Consider the following 12989-nt stretch of genomic DNA (forward strand, 5'->3'; position numbering starts at 1 on the left):
AACTAAACTATAGAATGTATGGTGATTTTTCCACTATTGAACCCTCACTGTTTGAGAATCCAATTGCAGGAATCCATATCACATTGCCTTGTCTTCTTTTTTTTTTTTTTGTGAGACGGAGTTTCACTCTTGTTACCCAGGCTGGAGTGCAATGGCGCGATCTCGGCTCACCGCAACCTCGGCCTCCTGGGTTCAGGCAATTCTCCTGCCTCAGCCTCCTGAGTAGCTGGGATTACAGGCATGCGCCACCATGACCAGCTAATGTTTTGTATTTTTAGTACAGACAGGGTTTCACCATGTTGACCAGGATGGTCTTGATCTCCTGACCTCGTGATCCACCCGCCTCAGCCTCCCAAAGTGCTGGGATTACAGGCTTGAGCCACCACGCCTGGCCTGTCTTGTCTTCTTAATATTCGCCAATTTGTGACAGTTTGAGTCTTTCCTTGTCTTTCATGTCCTTGACACCTCTGAATATAGCAGAAATTCATTCTGCAGAATGCCCCTCATCCTGAGTTTATTTTCTCATTATGTTATGTGCCTAAGGTTATGTGTTATTGGAAAAGATATGGCAGAGGTGATACATCATTTGAAGGGGGCATCATATGAAGGGGGCACACGACATCAATGTGCATCAATGGTCATATCAACAATAATCACCTGGACCCTCCACACAAAGCCAACATTCTTCCTTTGGTAATTACCAAATATTTGGGTGAAGAGACCTTGAGAACAGACAAATATCCTACTTCTGCTTAAAGTTTTACCAATAATTTTAGCATGCACGGATGGAACCTGCAGCAAACACTACTAGACTGTTCTACTGATGATTTTCTATTTCTCTTAGTTCTTTATTAGAAATCTTCTATAAGAAAGAGCTGTTATTCAGTTACTTATAACCAACACAGACTCAGATATTTATTTTATTCTTTGGGTTTTATGTTTCTTTTGTCAGTCGTTTTATTTTGTTGTTCAGATTATTCCAGTGGCAACACTTTCAGTTTGGCCCCTGAGCTCTTTCAATACGTCCCCATTCTTCTGAGCACTTCCTTAGTATCTGCACCACAATCTCTCCAGACTCATCTTGTAGTTTCTCTACCCAAGCCCTGGAATTAACCAATTCTACAAAGAGCTCTGGTTCCTTTGACTATAGAGTGGTATCTGGAAGCCAATATCAGGTGCTAGTTGTGCTCTCTGCTACTAGGGAGTTATGACTTCTGGGCTAAGACAGCAGATTAAAGAAACATTACAGAGCTAGTTCATGTATGTGCACATAGTACCATTTCTTTACCTATAAAAACATTTTAAAGGACTATTTTATGCATTGCTAAAAAGTGGCCAAGAAGATATATACCAATTTTAAGTCTTCATTAGATGTTCAAATTTGAAAAAATGTGCACCTTAAAATCAAACTAGTATACGCTCAGATCACTCATCTCCCTTAATATCCAACTCCCTTAATATCCAACCCGTCCACAAACCAAAGAGCCTCTTTTAATACTATTTATCCTCTCAATTGTTGCCACTTGATCTCATTTCCTACCCAAAAATAATTTTAGTAGCTCTCAAACTAATCACAAAATTAGATCCAGTCCTCATGCTGACAGACTTCACAATTTTAATTCTGATCTTTCCTGTATTCTCTCTCATTAAATCTGTTTTGTGTGCCTTTGTGTGGCAGAACATTTAAGATGCAGAATTACTGAAAAATCTTTAAATACAAAACAGTGAAGTTAAGATTGACAAATTTCACCTGTGACAGATACAAACTTTGTAATTTTGTTTTAGGTATAGAAACTTGTAAATAGCACAAAGATATTCCCTCCTGGAGTCACTTTTCTGCCTTTTGTTAGCAGTTTTCTACTTATGTTGTTTACTTAAATTAGAATTTATGCATTCTCTTCTTCTAGTGATCTTCCAGAATGAACTCACTTTGTCCATTTAGTTCTACCAGCTAACATTTCTAGTTGATTTTCATGAGAACAATATCCCTCATTCCTTTCCCTCTTACATCTCTCATATTACACATACTCTAAAATTCGATCTTACTTGTTCTGCTGTTTCTTGAAGTTTGTTGTTAATTGAGTTTAATGGCCTTGTTTATTCAAGCTCTTCATTTTAACTGCATTTATTAATAGTATCCCTCTTTTACTTCATTTGTTTTCTTCAAATACCTAGTTTTGTGCTGACCATTGTAACTGAAATCCTGCTAGATAATAGTGTTAAAAACTGCACCTGCCTGGCACATCCTGTTTCTGGGGAAGAAAATCTGGCAGCTATGCTTATTCCTAACCTATATTAAGTAGTAAACAAGTATAGAATGCAGAATAAAACATACTGCTGGAAAAAAAAAAACACAAAACAGTAGAGCCAGTTTTCTGAGTGGTAAATACTCTCTACTGCTCCTTTGTGTTGCCATGAGCAAAGACCATGATGCTTCTCAAAGAACTCAAAGATAGTTACTATTATCATCATCATCTGTAAACAGACATTCTAACACTCCCTTCCTGGTCTAAGTCATTTCCTATAACGTAGCAGTTCTACTCCTAGACCTACATCCTAGTGAAACTTCTGCACATGTACACAGAGAGATGTGCACACAAAGGTTCCTAACAGTACTGTTTACAACAGAGCTGGGTGTGGTGGCTCATGCCTATAATCCGAGCACTTTTGGAGGCCAGGCGAATGGCTCACCTGAGGTCAGGAGTTTGAGATGAACCTGGATAACATGGTGAAATCCCGACTCTACTATAAAAATTAGCCTGGTGTGGTGGCAGGCCCTCACTTCACCCGTCTAACTAGCATCACGTACAGCAGCGCCAGCCCCACATTCGCCCATGTCATGGTCTCTCTCTTGGAGCTCACCTGCACTGCATCTACTTGGTCCTCATTCTGTACCATGATAAGGAGGACAAGATCAATGCCCTCATTAAAGCAGCTGGTGTCAATTTTGAATCTTTTTGGCCTGGCTTGTGTGCAAAGGCCCTGGCCAACCTCAACACTGGGAGCCTCATCTGCACTGTAGGGGCTGGTGGTGCTGCTTCAGCAGGAGGTCCTACCCCTACCACTGCTGCTGCTCCAACTGAGAAGAACAAAGTGGAAGCAAAGAAAGAAGAATCCAAGGAGTGTGATAACATGGCCTTTCGTGGTGTTTTTGATTAAACCTCTTTTATAATGCATTCAATAAAAGGCTGAACTTAAATTTTTTTAAATAAAAATAAAAACAAGAATGCTTAAACAGAGGCCAGGTGCAGTGGCTCATGTCTGTAATTCCAGCACTTTGGTAGGCCAAGGCAGGCAGATCAACTAAGGTCAGGAGTTTGAGACCAACATGGAGAAACCCTGTCTCTACTAAAAATACAAAATTAGCCTATCCCAGCTACTTGGGAGGCTGAGGCAGGATAATCGCTTGAACCCAGGAGGCGGAGGTTACAGCGAGCCGAGATCATGCCACTGCATTCCAGCCTGGGCAATGAGCGAAACTCTGCCTCAAAAATAAAAAATAAATATATAAATAAAAACAAGGCCGGGTGCCGTGGCTCAATCCTGTAATCCCAGCACTTTGGGAGGCCGAGGCGGGTGGATCACGAGGTCGAGAGATTGAGACCATCCTGGTCAACATGGTGAAACCCTGTCTCTACTAAAAATACAAAAAATTAGCTGGGCATGGTGGCACGTGCCTGTAATCCCAGCTACTCAGGAGGCTGAGGCAGGAGAATTGCTTGAACCCAGGAGGCGGAGGTTGCGGTGAGCCGAGATCGCGCCATTGCACTCCAGATTGGGTAACAAGAGCTAAACTCCGTCTCAAAAAAATAAATTAATTAAATAAATAAATAAATAAATAAATAAATAAAAACAGTAAAACAAAAATGCTTTTAAAGGAAAACAGGTAAAATCCAAAATCATATTAACAGTATATTCATAGGTATTAAAAACCATGACTGAACAGGGAATAATGTCAAATTCCAGAACAAGAAAAATGAAGGGGAAGAGTAATGCCTGCAGTCTTTGAGGGATCGATAACAATATTTTCACCTAGATGCTAGGTACATGTATTTGTTAGTCTTTTGTTGGTTGTTTTTTTTGAGATGGAGTCTCGCCCTTTCCCCCAGGCTGGAGTGCAGTGGGCGTGACCTCTGCTCACTGCAACCCTGCCTCTTAGGTTCCAGCGATTCTCCTGCCTCAGCCTCCAGAGTAGATGGGATTACAGGCACCTGCCACCACGCCCAGGTAATTTTTGTATTTTTAGTAGAGACAGGGTTTCACCATTTTGGCCAAGCTGGTCTTGCTCTTGACCTCAGGTGATCTGCCTGCCTTGGCCTCCCAAAGTGCTAGAATTACAGGTGTGAGCCATGGTGGCCACCTTTGTCAGCCTTTTAACTGTACATCTGTTTTATTCACCATAAAGCAGGAAAAGACTACAGCAGGTACTCAGGCCTTAACTTTGAAACAACTATACTTCCTCATGCTAATTATATTTAATGGCTATAAAATAATTTACCTGATAGTTATATACTGTCTTACCTAAAAACATTCCAATGTAATTGGTTAATAAGGTACTGGGTAATGTCAAAGTCTTAGAGTCTTTGACAGAATTTAGCTCAGACACAGGTTTATGCTGTCGCATCTGGGACATTAAAATGGTGGTTTTTAAGATACCTTCAGTATTAGCCCGCTTAGGCTGCCATAACAAAACATCTCAAACTGGGTAGCTTAAACAGATACCTAATTTCTCAAAGTTTTAAAGGCTAGACGTTTGAAATCCAAGTACCAGCATAGTTGGTTTTTAGAGAGAGATCTTTTCCTGGCTTGCAGTCAACTATATCTCATCGCTTCCTCACACGGTTGAAGGTAAGTTCCCAACATCCTTTTTTTTTTGAGATGGAGTCTCACTGTCTGTCACCAGGCTGGAGTACGGTGGCGTTATCTCGGCTCACTGTAACCTCCACCTCCCGAGTTCAAGGGATTCTCCTGCCTCAGCCTCCCAGGTAGCTGGTACTACAGGTGTGCACCACCACCATGCCCAGTTAATTTTTTTATTTTTGATAGAGATGAGGTTTCACCATGTTGGCCAGGATGGTCTTAATCTCTTGACCTCATGATCTGCCTGCCTCGGCCTCCCAAAGTGCTGGGATTACAGGTATGAGCCACTGAGTGCCTGACACATTCCTTCTTAAAGGACATTAATTTTGCTGGGTAAGGATCCTAACCTTACGACCTCATTTAACCTTAATTACACTTCCTTAGAGGTGACATCTTTAAATACAACCACATTGAGGGTTACAGGAAGATTATAGCTTCATCACATTAGTGGGAGGTAGAGGAGCACAGAGTAGTTTATAAACATTTGGTCCGTAACACCTTCCTAATTCACGATCATTGCTATTCCTTCAACATCCTAGACATACAAACAGGCATCTCATGATGCACTATATCCCTGGGATAAGAAATGCATGACCTCAAGCAACAACTTCTTCCTAATGAGGAAGAAACTCAGGAAGAAATGCACTCCTCGGCCAGGCACGGTGGCTCACGCCTGAATACCAGCACTTTGGGAAGCCAAGGTGGGCAGATTGTGAGGTCAGGAGATCATCCTGGCTAACACAGTGAAAGCCATATCTACTAAAAGTAAAATAAAAATTAGCCAGGTGTGGTGGCACGCGCCTGTAGTCCCAGCTACTCGGGAGGCTGAGGCAGGAGAATCACTTGAACAGGAGGTCGAGGTTGCAATGAGCCAAGATTGTGCCACTGTACTCCAACCTGGCAACATAGCGAGACTCTGTCTTTAAAAGAAAGAAAGAAAAGAAAAAGGAAAAAAAAGAGAAATGCACTCATGTGGGATGAAAAGACAATGGCCAAGTTGGGGTGCCTAACAGCTGAACTAAACCTCAATCATCTTTTCATACCACAGGCTCCAGAGTTGTGCTGTTGTTTTTAAACACCAAGGCTAGAGTGCAGTGGCACAATCACAGCTCAGACTCATTGCAGCCTCAAACTCCTGGGCTCAAACAATCCTCCTGTCTCAGTCTCTCAATTAGCTTGGACTACAGACGTGAGCCAACATGCTCAACTTACGGTTTTTTGTTTTGTTTTGTTTTTTTGGTAGAGACAGAGTCTTGCTGTGTTGCCCAGGCTGGTCTTGAACTCTACAGCCTCAAGTGATCCTCCCACCTTGGCTTCCCAAAGTGTTGGGATTATAGTCATGAACCACTACCATGCTGACTCTCCACAGTTTTAGAAGAAACATAATTAAGCTCCTAATTGCCTTAGAGGATACAGAAGGAAAACGAATGGAGTGGGAAAAGGGTAGTTTACTTCTAAGATGTCCACATATCCTTACAGTTATGAACTGTAAAATGCATCTTCTAATAATCAAGATTTGCAGGCTAAGGCCAGGTGCGGTGGCTCAAGCCTGTAATCCCAGCACTTTGGGAGGCCAAGGCGGGTGGATCATGAGGTCAAGAGATGGAGACCATCCTAGTCAACATGGTGAAACCCCGTCTCTACTAAAAACACAAAAAATTAGCTGGGCATGGTGGCGCGTGCCTGTAATCCCAGCTACTCAGGAGGCTGAGGCAGGAGAATTGCCTGAACCCAGGAGATGGAGGTTGTGGTGAGCCAAGATCGCGCCATTGCACTCTAGCCTGGGTAACAAGAGTGAAACTCCGTCTTAAGAAAAAAAAAAAAAAAAAAAAAAAGATTGCAGGCTAGCCTGCAAAAATCTATACTACAAGGCAGCTGATTTCATATATAATGGCATGGACTGATTTTATCACCTTTGCATTTTTTCATCTGTCAATGATAAGCTAAATAAACTCTTCTGACCTAGTAGAAATCTAAGAAACTTTTTAATGACTGAATGAACATGTATGTGTGGTGATGTGTTTATGAAATGCTTACAGAAAACATGTTTTCTGATGTTAAATATACTCACAAATCTACCAATGGAAGAAAACTCAAGAAATAAATTATAATCAACTAACCTTCTTCTGTTGCGTGCAGGTGTATTGCATCGTTCCCCTGAGAAGTGATGTTGGCTTGGTCGAACTGAAGGGGGCTGCCTATTTGATGTCATCTCCCATGGTCGCATTGGTGGTGAGGGAGCTGGTGATGCTGATGTATAATCAAAGACTGAATGAGAGAGGCGCTGTCTCTTGGGACTTGGACTATCTTCACTCTGCCAATGCAACAAAATGTATCAACTGAGTAAGATCTCTTAAGGATTTCACATTACTGCATATGCACAGGTGTTAAGATGTACTTAACCTAAAACCTAAAAATGTAAAGCAGGGAAAAAAATATATGCTATCAATTCAAATTTAAAACCTTTTAAAAATGCTGGGGTGGGGTGGAACAGGGAAGGGAGATGCACAGTAAATGGTATCAAGTGAAAAATAAACTTTGTTTTTAAAAACTCATCCTAAGGCAAATGAGGTAATGACATATAGAGTATACAACAGCATGATATAACTTTGTATAGTACTTGACCTTCTCTTTAAGTTCCCAAAACACCTAAGAAATTATACTCCACTACAATCTCCCATCATTATCAGTTACTGTTTTAGGCATCAATTCTCAGCTGTCAGTTCAGCTTATTCTCAATCACACTCCTCTCCCTCCTTATTCCTGTTTAGGCCACTATATTTATTTTCTTTCAAGAGAGTTACACAGGGCCAGCTGTGGTAGCTCACACCTGAAATCCCAGCACTTTTGGAGAGTTTGAGACCAGCCTGGCCAACACAGTGAAACCCGATCTCTATTAAAAAAATACAAAAATTAGCCAGATGTGGTGGCATGTTCCTATAATCCCAACTACCTGGGAGGCTGCAGTTGCAATGAGCCAAGATCACACCATTGTACTCCAGCCTGAGCAACAAGAGCGAGACTCTGTCTCAAAAAAAAAACCAAGAGTTACGTGGATAAACTAAAATTTATATTAGACAGGTAAAGAAATAGCTAATTACCTAATGAGTTCTTTAACTAGAATATCACAGCAGTTTGGAAGTACTTTTCAAGTTTTCAAGGGTCCCAGCATGGGCTTATGAGCCATAAAACTGATATAGATCACTTAATTGCACTCCAAGTGTCTCTCCACCTAATTCAGTTTCCCAAATGAGTCTCCCCAAAACTATCAAAGATACAAATTAACTGGAAATTTGATAAGACTGTGTGTTTTCTAGTAGAACATCCATCTCCAAATCGCCAATCTATTCCTGCAAGTTCTAATTAGTTGGGCATTACAATACTTTTGGTTGCAAAATAATTAGTACCTACAGCTAACCATAAAAATCATCTTGTAACATGAGCAAAAGTATAAGGGATTACACATTAGTGTTAGATTTTAGATAAAATATGCTTATTTAAGCTGGAAGAAATGAAGCAAATTGCTAAATGACTACATTTGATCATTCCAAATTACTTAGCAGAGATATTCCACGTACAGTCATCCTTCGGCATCCTAGAGGGTTGGTTCCAGAGACCACTCCCCTATAACAAAATCTTAAGATGCTCAGGTCCCTGATATAAAATGGTGTCATATTTACATATAACCTACACACACCCTTCCATATACTTTAAACCTCTAGATTACTTACAATATCAACACAATACAATGCAAATGTTTTATAAATAGCTGTTATACTGCATTTAAAAATTTTTTATTGTTGTATTGTTACTTTTATTTATTCTGAATATTTCCCATCCGTGGTTGGTTGAATCTTTGGGTAAGGAACTACCAACTAATCTAGTAGAAATACACTTATTTTCACCCTTTGATTTTAGTGAGAAAGTTAGTTATGTTCTGATAATCCTAACGCTTAAAAAATGATCATTAATCATTGAAATTTAAATATTCTGTTTTTTTTTTTTTTTTAAGTAGAACCATCAAGACCTGACAAACCTGCAAATGAACTACATGAGAACAGGAAACAGGCTGGCTCCACAACTGGTTTAACAGATTTGGTTAACATTGACCTTTTAAAGAACGAAATGCTAGTAACCAATCATGACGATTAGCTTTTCACTGTATATCCTACCCTGGAAAGCCTAATGTAAGATCAGACACAGAACTTTGAATTCTAGAAATTCACTACCTAAAATGAAGGAGAATGCTACAGATCCTCATGATAAAGCTGAAATGACAAGAGAAAACCTTTAGGTTATGAACTTTTACATATTTTCAGTGATGTTAAAATTATGGGCTAACAACGTTCTTATTTTATAACAAATGCAATGCTTTTAAAAGTAGAGGTAAGGAAAAGTGGCTGAGAAAAGTTACCACTACTTCTCTTTGTGCTGTGATGGTGAAAAAGAAGAGACAAAGCATGGGAAGTGAAGGGAGCTATTCATTAGTATTCTGGAAATAAGTTTACTCCCCCCTGCCCCTTTTTTTCTTTGGTGTGAGATGGAGTTTCACTTTTGTTGCCCAGGCTTGAGTGCAGTGGCCCGATCTTAGCTCACTGCAGTCTCTGCCTCCCGGGCTCAAGCAATTCTGCCTGAGCCTCCAGAGTAGCTGGAATTACAGGCATCCGCCACCACGCCTGGCTAGTCTTCTATTTTTAGTAGAGACGGGATTTCTCCGTGTTGGTCAGGTTGGTCTCGAACTCCTGACCTGAGACGATCTGCCCACCTCGACCTCCCAAAGTGCTGGGATTACAGGTGTGAGCCACCTCGCCCAGCCAATAAATTTACTTTCTAACTCAAAGACATTGGAAACCACAATGACTAAAGAGGAAAACATTAAGAAGTAGTTTACGGCCAGGTGCGTTGGCTCAAGCCTGTAATCCCAGCACTTTGGGAGGCCGAGGCGGGTGGATCACGAGGTCAAGAGATCAAGATCATCCTGGTCAACATGGTGAATCGCCGTCTCTACTAAAAATACAAAAAATTAGCTGGACATGGTGGTGCGTGCCTGTAATCCAAGCTACTCAGGAGGCTGAGGCAGGAGAATTGCCTGAACCCAGGAGGCGGAGGTTGCGGTGAGCCGAGATCACGCCATTGCACTCCAGCCTGGGTAACAAGAGCAAAACTCGGTCTCAAAAAAAAAAAAAGTAGTAGTTTACTACATGCAGTATGGTTTCATCACTTCACTTATCAATTTTAGTACTCAAGGAACTTCAAAGAAATCCTCAATTTCCAGAAAAGGGAAGGGGTAGTAACCTACAAAGAAATAAGAATTAGATTAACATCAGACTTCCCACAGCAAAAACAGATGCTAAAAGTTCTGAGGGAAAAGAATATTGAACCTAGAATTTTGTACTCCAATCACATTATTAATCTAGGGTAGGGGCATAAAAAAACCTTGGTCAAATATATCAAGACCCAAAGGTGCTTCTCACATAGCAGAAAATCACTTGATGTGTGCTCACAACACTCCCTATCTCTCTGATTTGAAGCTATTAGACAACATCCAATAAACGACAAAAGTAACCCAGGGAATACAATGAAACGAAATTCCAGGATTGGCAGTGAGCAAGTTTAGAAATTCAACACTCCACAAAGAGAACAAGAAGTCACAAGGCTCTGAGAATAATGCCCTAAATAGAATCAAAATATATGGATAAGAACTTGGAAATTATTAATAAAATTTAATTGCACAGCTCTTTGTCATAGAAAATGATAAAGGACGATCATTCCAGGAAAGTCAATGAGGAATGCAAATTCATCTGACCTTGTCATCTAAAACATTCTTTCCTTTGAGTGGAATGGGTAGTTAGAAAATTACATTCACTTCTCCATGAGCCAAACATGCTCTTGTTTCTGCAAGGAGTAGTACATGGATGTTCCTAACACAATGGAAAATGTTTACTGGTTTTTGAGGATTAAAATCAACCTAGGACAAGGCATGAAAGATCACTACCATAGTTGCAGAATAGAATGTAAGTATAAATTTTGTTAAAGTAACTCTAAAGGTCTGTGACAACATCACTGACATTTAGTGAAAATCATAATAAAAAAATCTAAAAATAATGGCTTAGCTATAAGAAACATACTTGGTTCTCTCTCTCTCTTTTCTTTTTTTTTTTTTTTTGAGACAGTCTTGCTTTGTCACTGAGGCTGGAGTGCAGCAGCACTATCTCAGCTCACTGCAACCTTCACATCCTAGGCTAAAGAGATCCTCCCACCTAAGCCATCCAAATAGCTAGGACTACAGGCACACACCACCATGACCAGGTCACTTAAAAAGATTTTTTTGTAGATAAGCGGTCTCACTGTATTGCCCAGCTTGGTCTCAAACTCCTGGACTCAAGCAATCCTCCCACCTCAGCCTCCCAGAGTGCTGAGATTACAGATGTGAGTCACCACCCCTCGTTAACAAACATACTTCGAAAATGCATTGCTAAATACAGAGGGGAAAAAAGGGAAATCAAGGACTCAGAAACTAAGGAAAACTGAAAAACAAATTTGCATTTTTTTTTAAGTTTTATTTTTTATCTATTTGAGACAGAGTCTCGTTTTTGTTGCCCAGACTGGAGTGTAATGGCACCATGTGGCTCACCGCAACCTCCACCTCCCGAGTTCAAGTGATTCTCCTGCCTCAGCCTCCCAAGTAGCTGGGATTACAGGCATGCGCCACCACACCTGGCCAATTTTTGTATTTTTAGTAGAGACGGGGTGTCTCCATGTTGGTCAGGTTGGTCTCGAACTCTTGACCTCAGGTGATCCACCCGCCTCGGAACTCCCAAAGTGCTGGGAGTACAGGCGTCAGTCACCAGGCCCAGCCTCAAATTTGCATTTTTGATGCTCTCAGGAGGGACAGACAGTAAGGCCTTACAACTTGAGATCCTACATGAAGTAGTCAAAACTTACAAAGTAGTACACTTAAAAAGGAAGATAAGAAAAAGTTATCCCAGTGGAAAAGAGAAGGAAACTTCAACAGGAAATATCTGATCTGTGTGGCCTTTGAATTCAAACTCAGATTCATTCCTCACACCATATTTGGGGTTCAGATTTTCATGATCCATGCTGTGAACCTCAAAATATAAACCTCTGTAAACTTCGAAATATAAAACTCATCCAGAACTAAGCCACTATAAGGACTCTTGACAGAAGTAAATGCAAAGCTGAATCTGCAAGGATACTCTCATTGCCCATGTAAACTAAAAATAAATTCCAACCCCCCAACTGACTGAATGGACTCTCTTGACCACAGAGACCCCAGAGAAACTGGAAAAATTGAGTTCTTGGCCTTGACAGAAAGGAAGGCTAGATACACCTCATTGTATCTCTCCATCCCCTGCTTTTGGAGTTCAGGCAAAACTGACCAGCATTAATGTTAAAATAGAAATTATAGGATCTAACAGAATAGACTCTTTGTGACAATAAGATACCAAATTATAAACAGGACCTACGGCTAAGCCAGACCAGGGTTAACTCACACACCTCTACAGGTCACTCTAACCCAGTATATTGGCTAACAGACTTTCTTACCTTAAAAGATTCCCTTCTGATGAGTCCAAATTTTTAAACAAGGCTTTACTCTTTCAACCAACTGCAAATTAAAAGAATCTTACTTCTGAATCCACCTGTAATTTCTAAGTCTCCACTTCAAGATATTCCGTGTCTTTTCAGTCTGAACCAACATGTATTGATTGACATTGTAACTCCTGCCTCCCTAAAACTGTAATCCAACTGTAGTGGACACATTTCCTTGGGACCTCTTGAGACTGTTTCCCAGATCATGGTCACTCATACTGTCTCAGAATAAACCTCTGTAAAATATTTTACAGAGTTGGGTTTTTCCATTAACACCTATGCCAGTAGTTAACAAACCTTTGCATGTTTCAGAAACACCAGACTGCTGGCCCCACTCCCCAGTGTCTAATTCAGAAAGTCTGACTAGGGTCCATGAACTGTCATTTCTATGATTACCCCAGGTGATGATGCTTGGGTAATTTAGATTTTGAATTCTCCTGGTGAGAAGTTCTTTCCCTTCTCTCCTTGTTGATTCTGGGCCAGTGGACCAACTTTTCAAAGTACCAAGTGTTGACAAC

General features: G+C 40.6%; 1 protein-coding gene and 1 pseudogene across 9 annotated transcripts in view; one reads left to right on the top strand and one right to left on the bottom strand.

Annotated features, from left to right (window-relative positions):
- Nucleotides 1–12989, bottom strand: part of RNF38 (ring finger protein 38) — a 154685-nt gene that overhangs the window by 32979 nt on the left and 108717 nt on the right. For all 9 annotated transcript variants that reach the window (XM_039474976.2, XM_039474980.2, XM_039474978.2 and 6 more), the window contains one exon: nucleotides 6981–7174. In XM_039474976.2, the coding sequence (XP_039330910.1) occupies nucleotides 6981–7174 (194 nt within the window). The remainder of the gene's footprint in view (nucleotides 1–6980; nucleotides 7175–12989) is intronic.
- Nucleotides 625–3180, top strand: LOC120366385 (large ribosomal subunit protein P1 pseudogene; annotated as a pseudogene).

Source organism: Saimiri boliviensis, chromosome 2, assembly GCF_048565385.1.
Source record: "Saimiri boliviensis isolate mSaiBol1 chromosome 2, mSaiBol1.pri, whole genome shotgun sequence".
NCBI lineage: Eukaryota > Metazoa > Chordata > Mammalia > Primates > Cebidae > Saimiri > Saimiri boliviensis.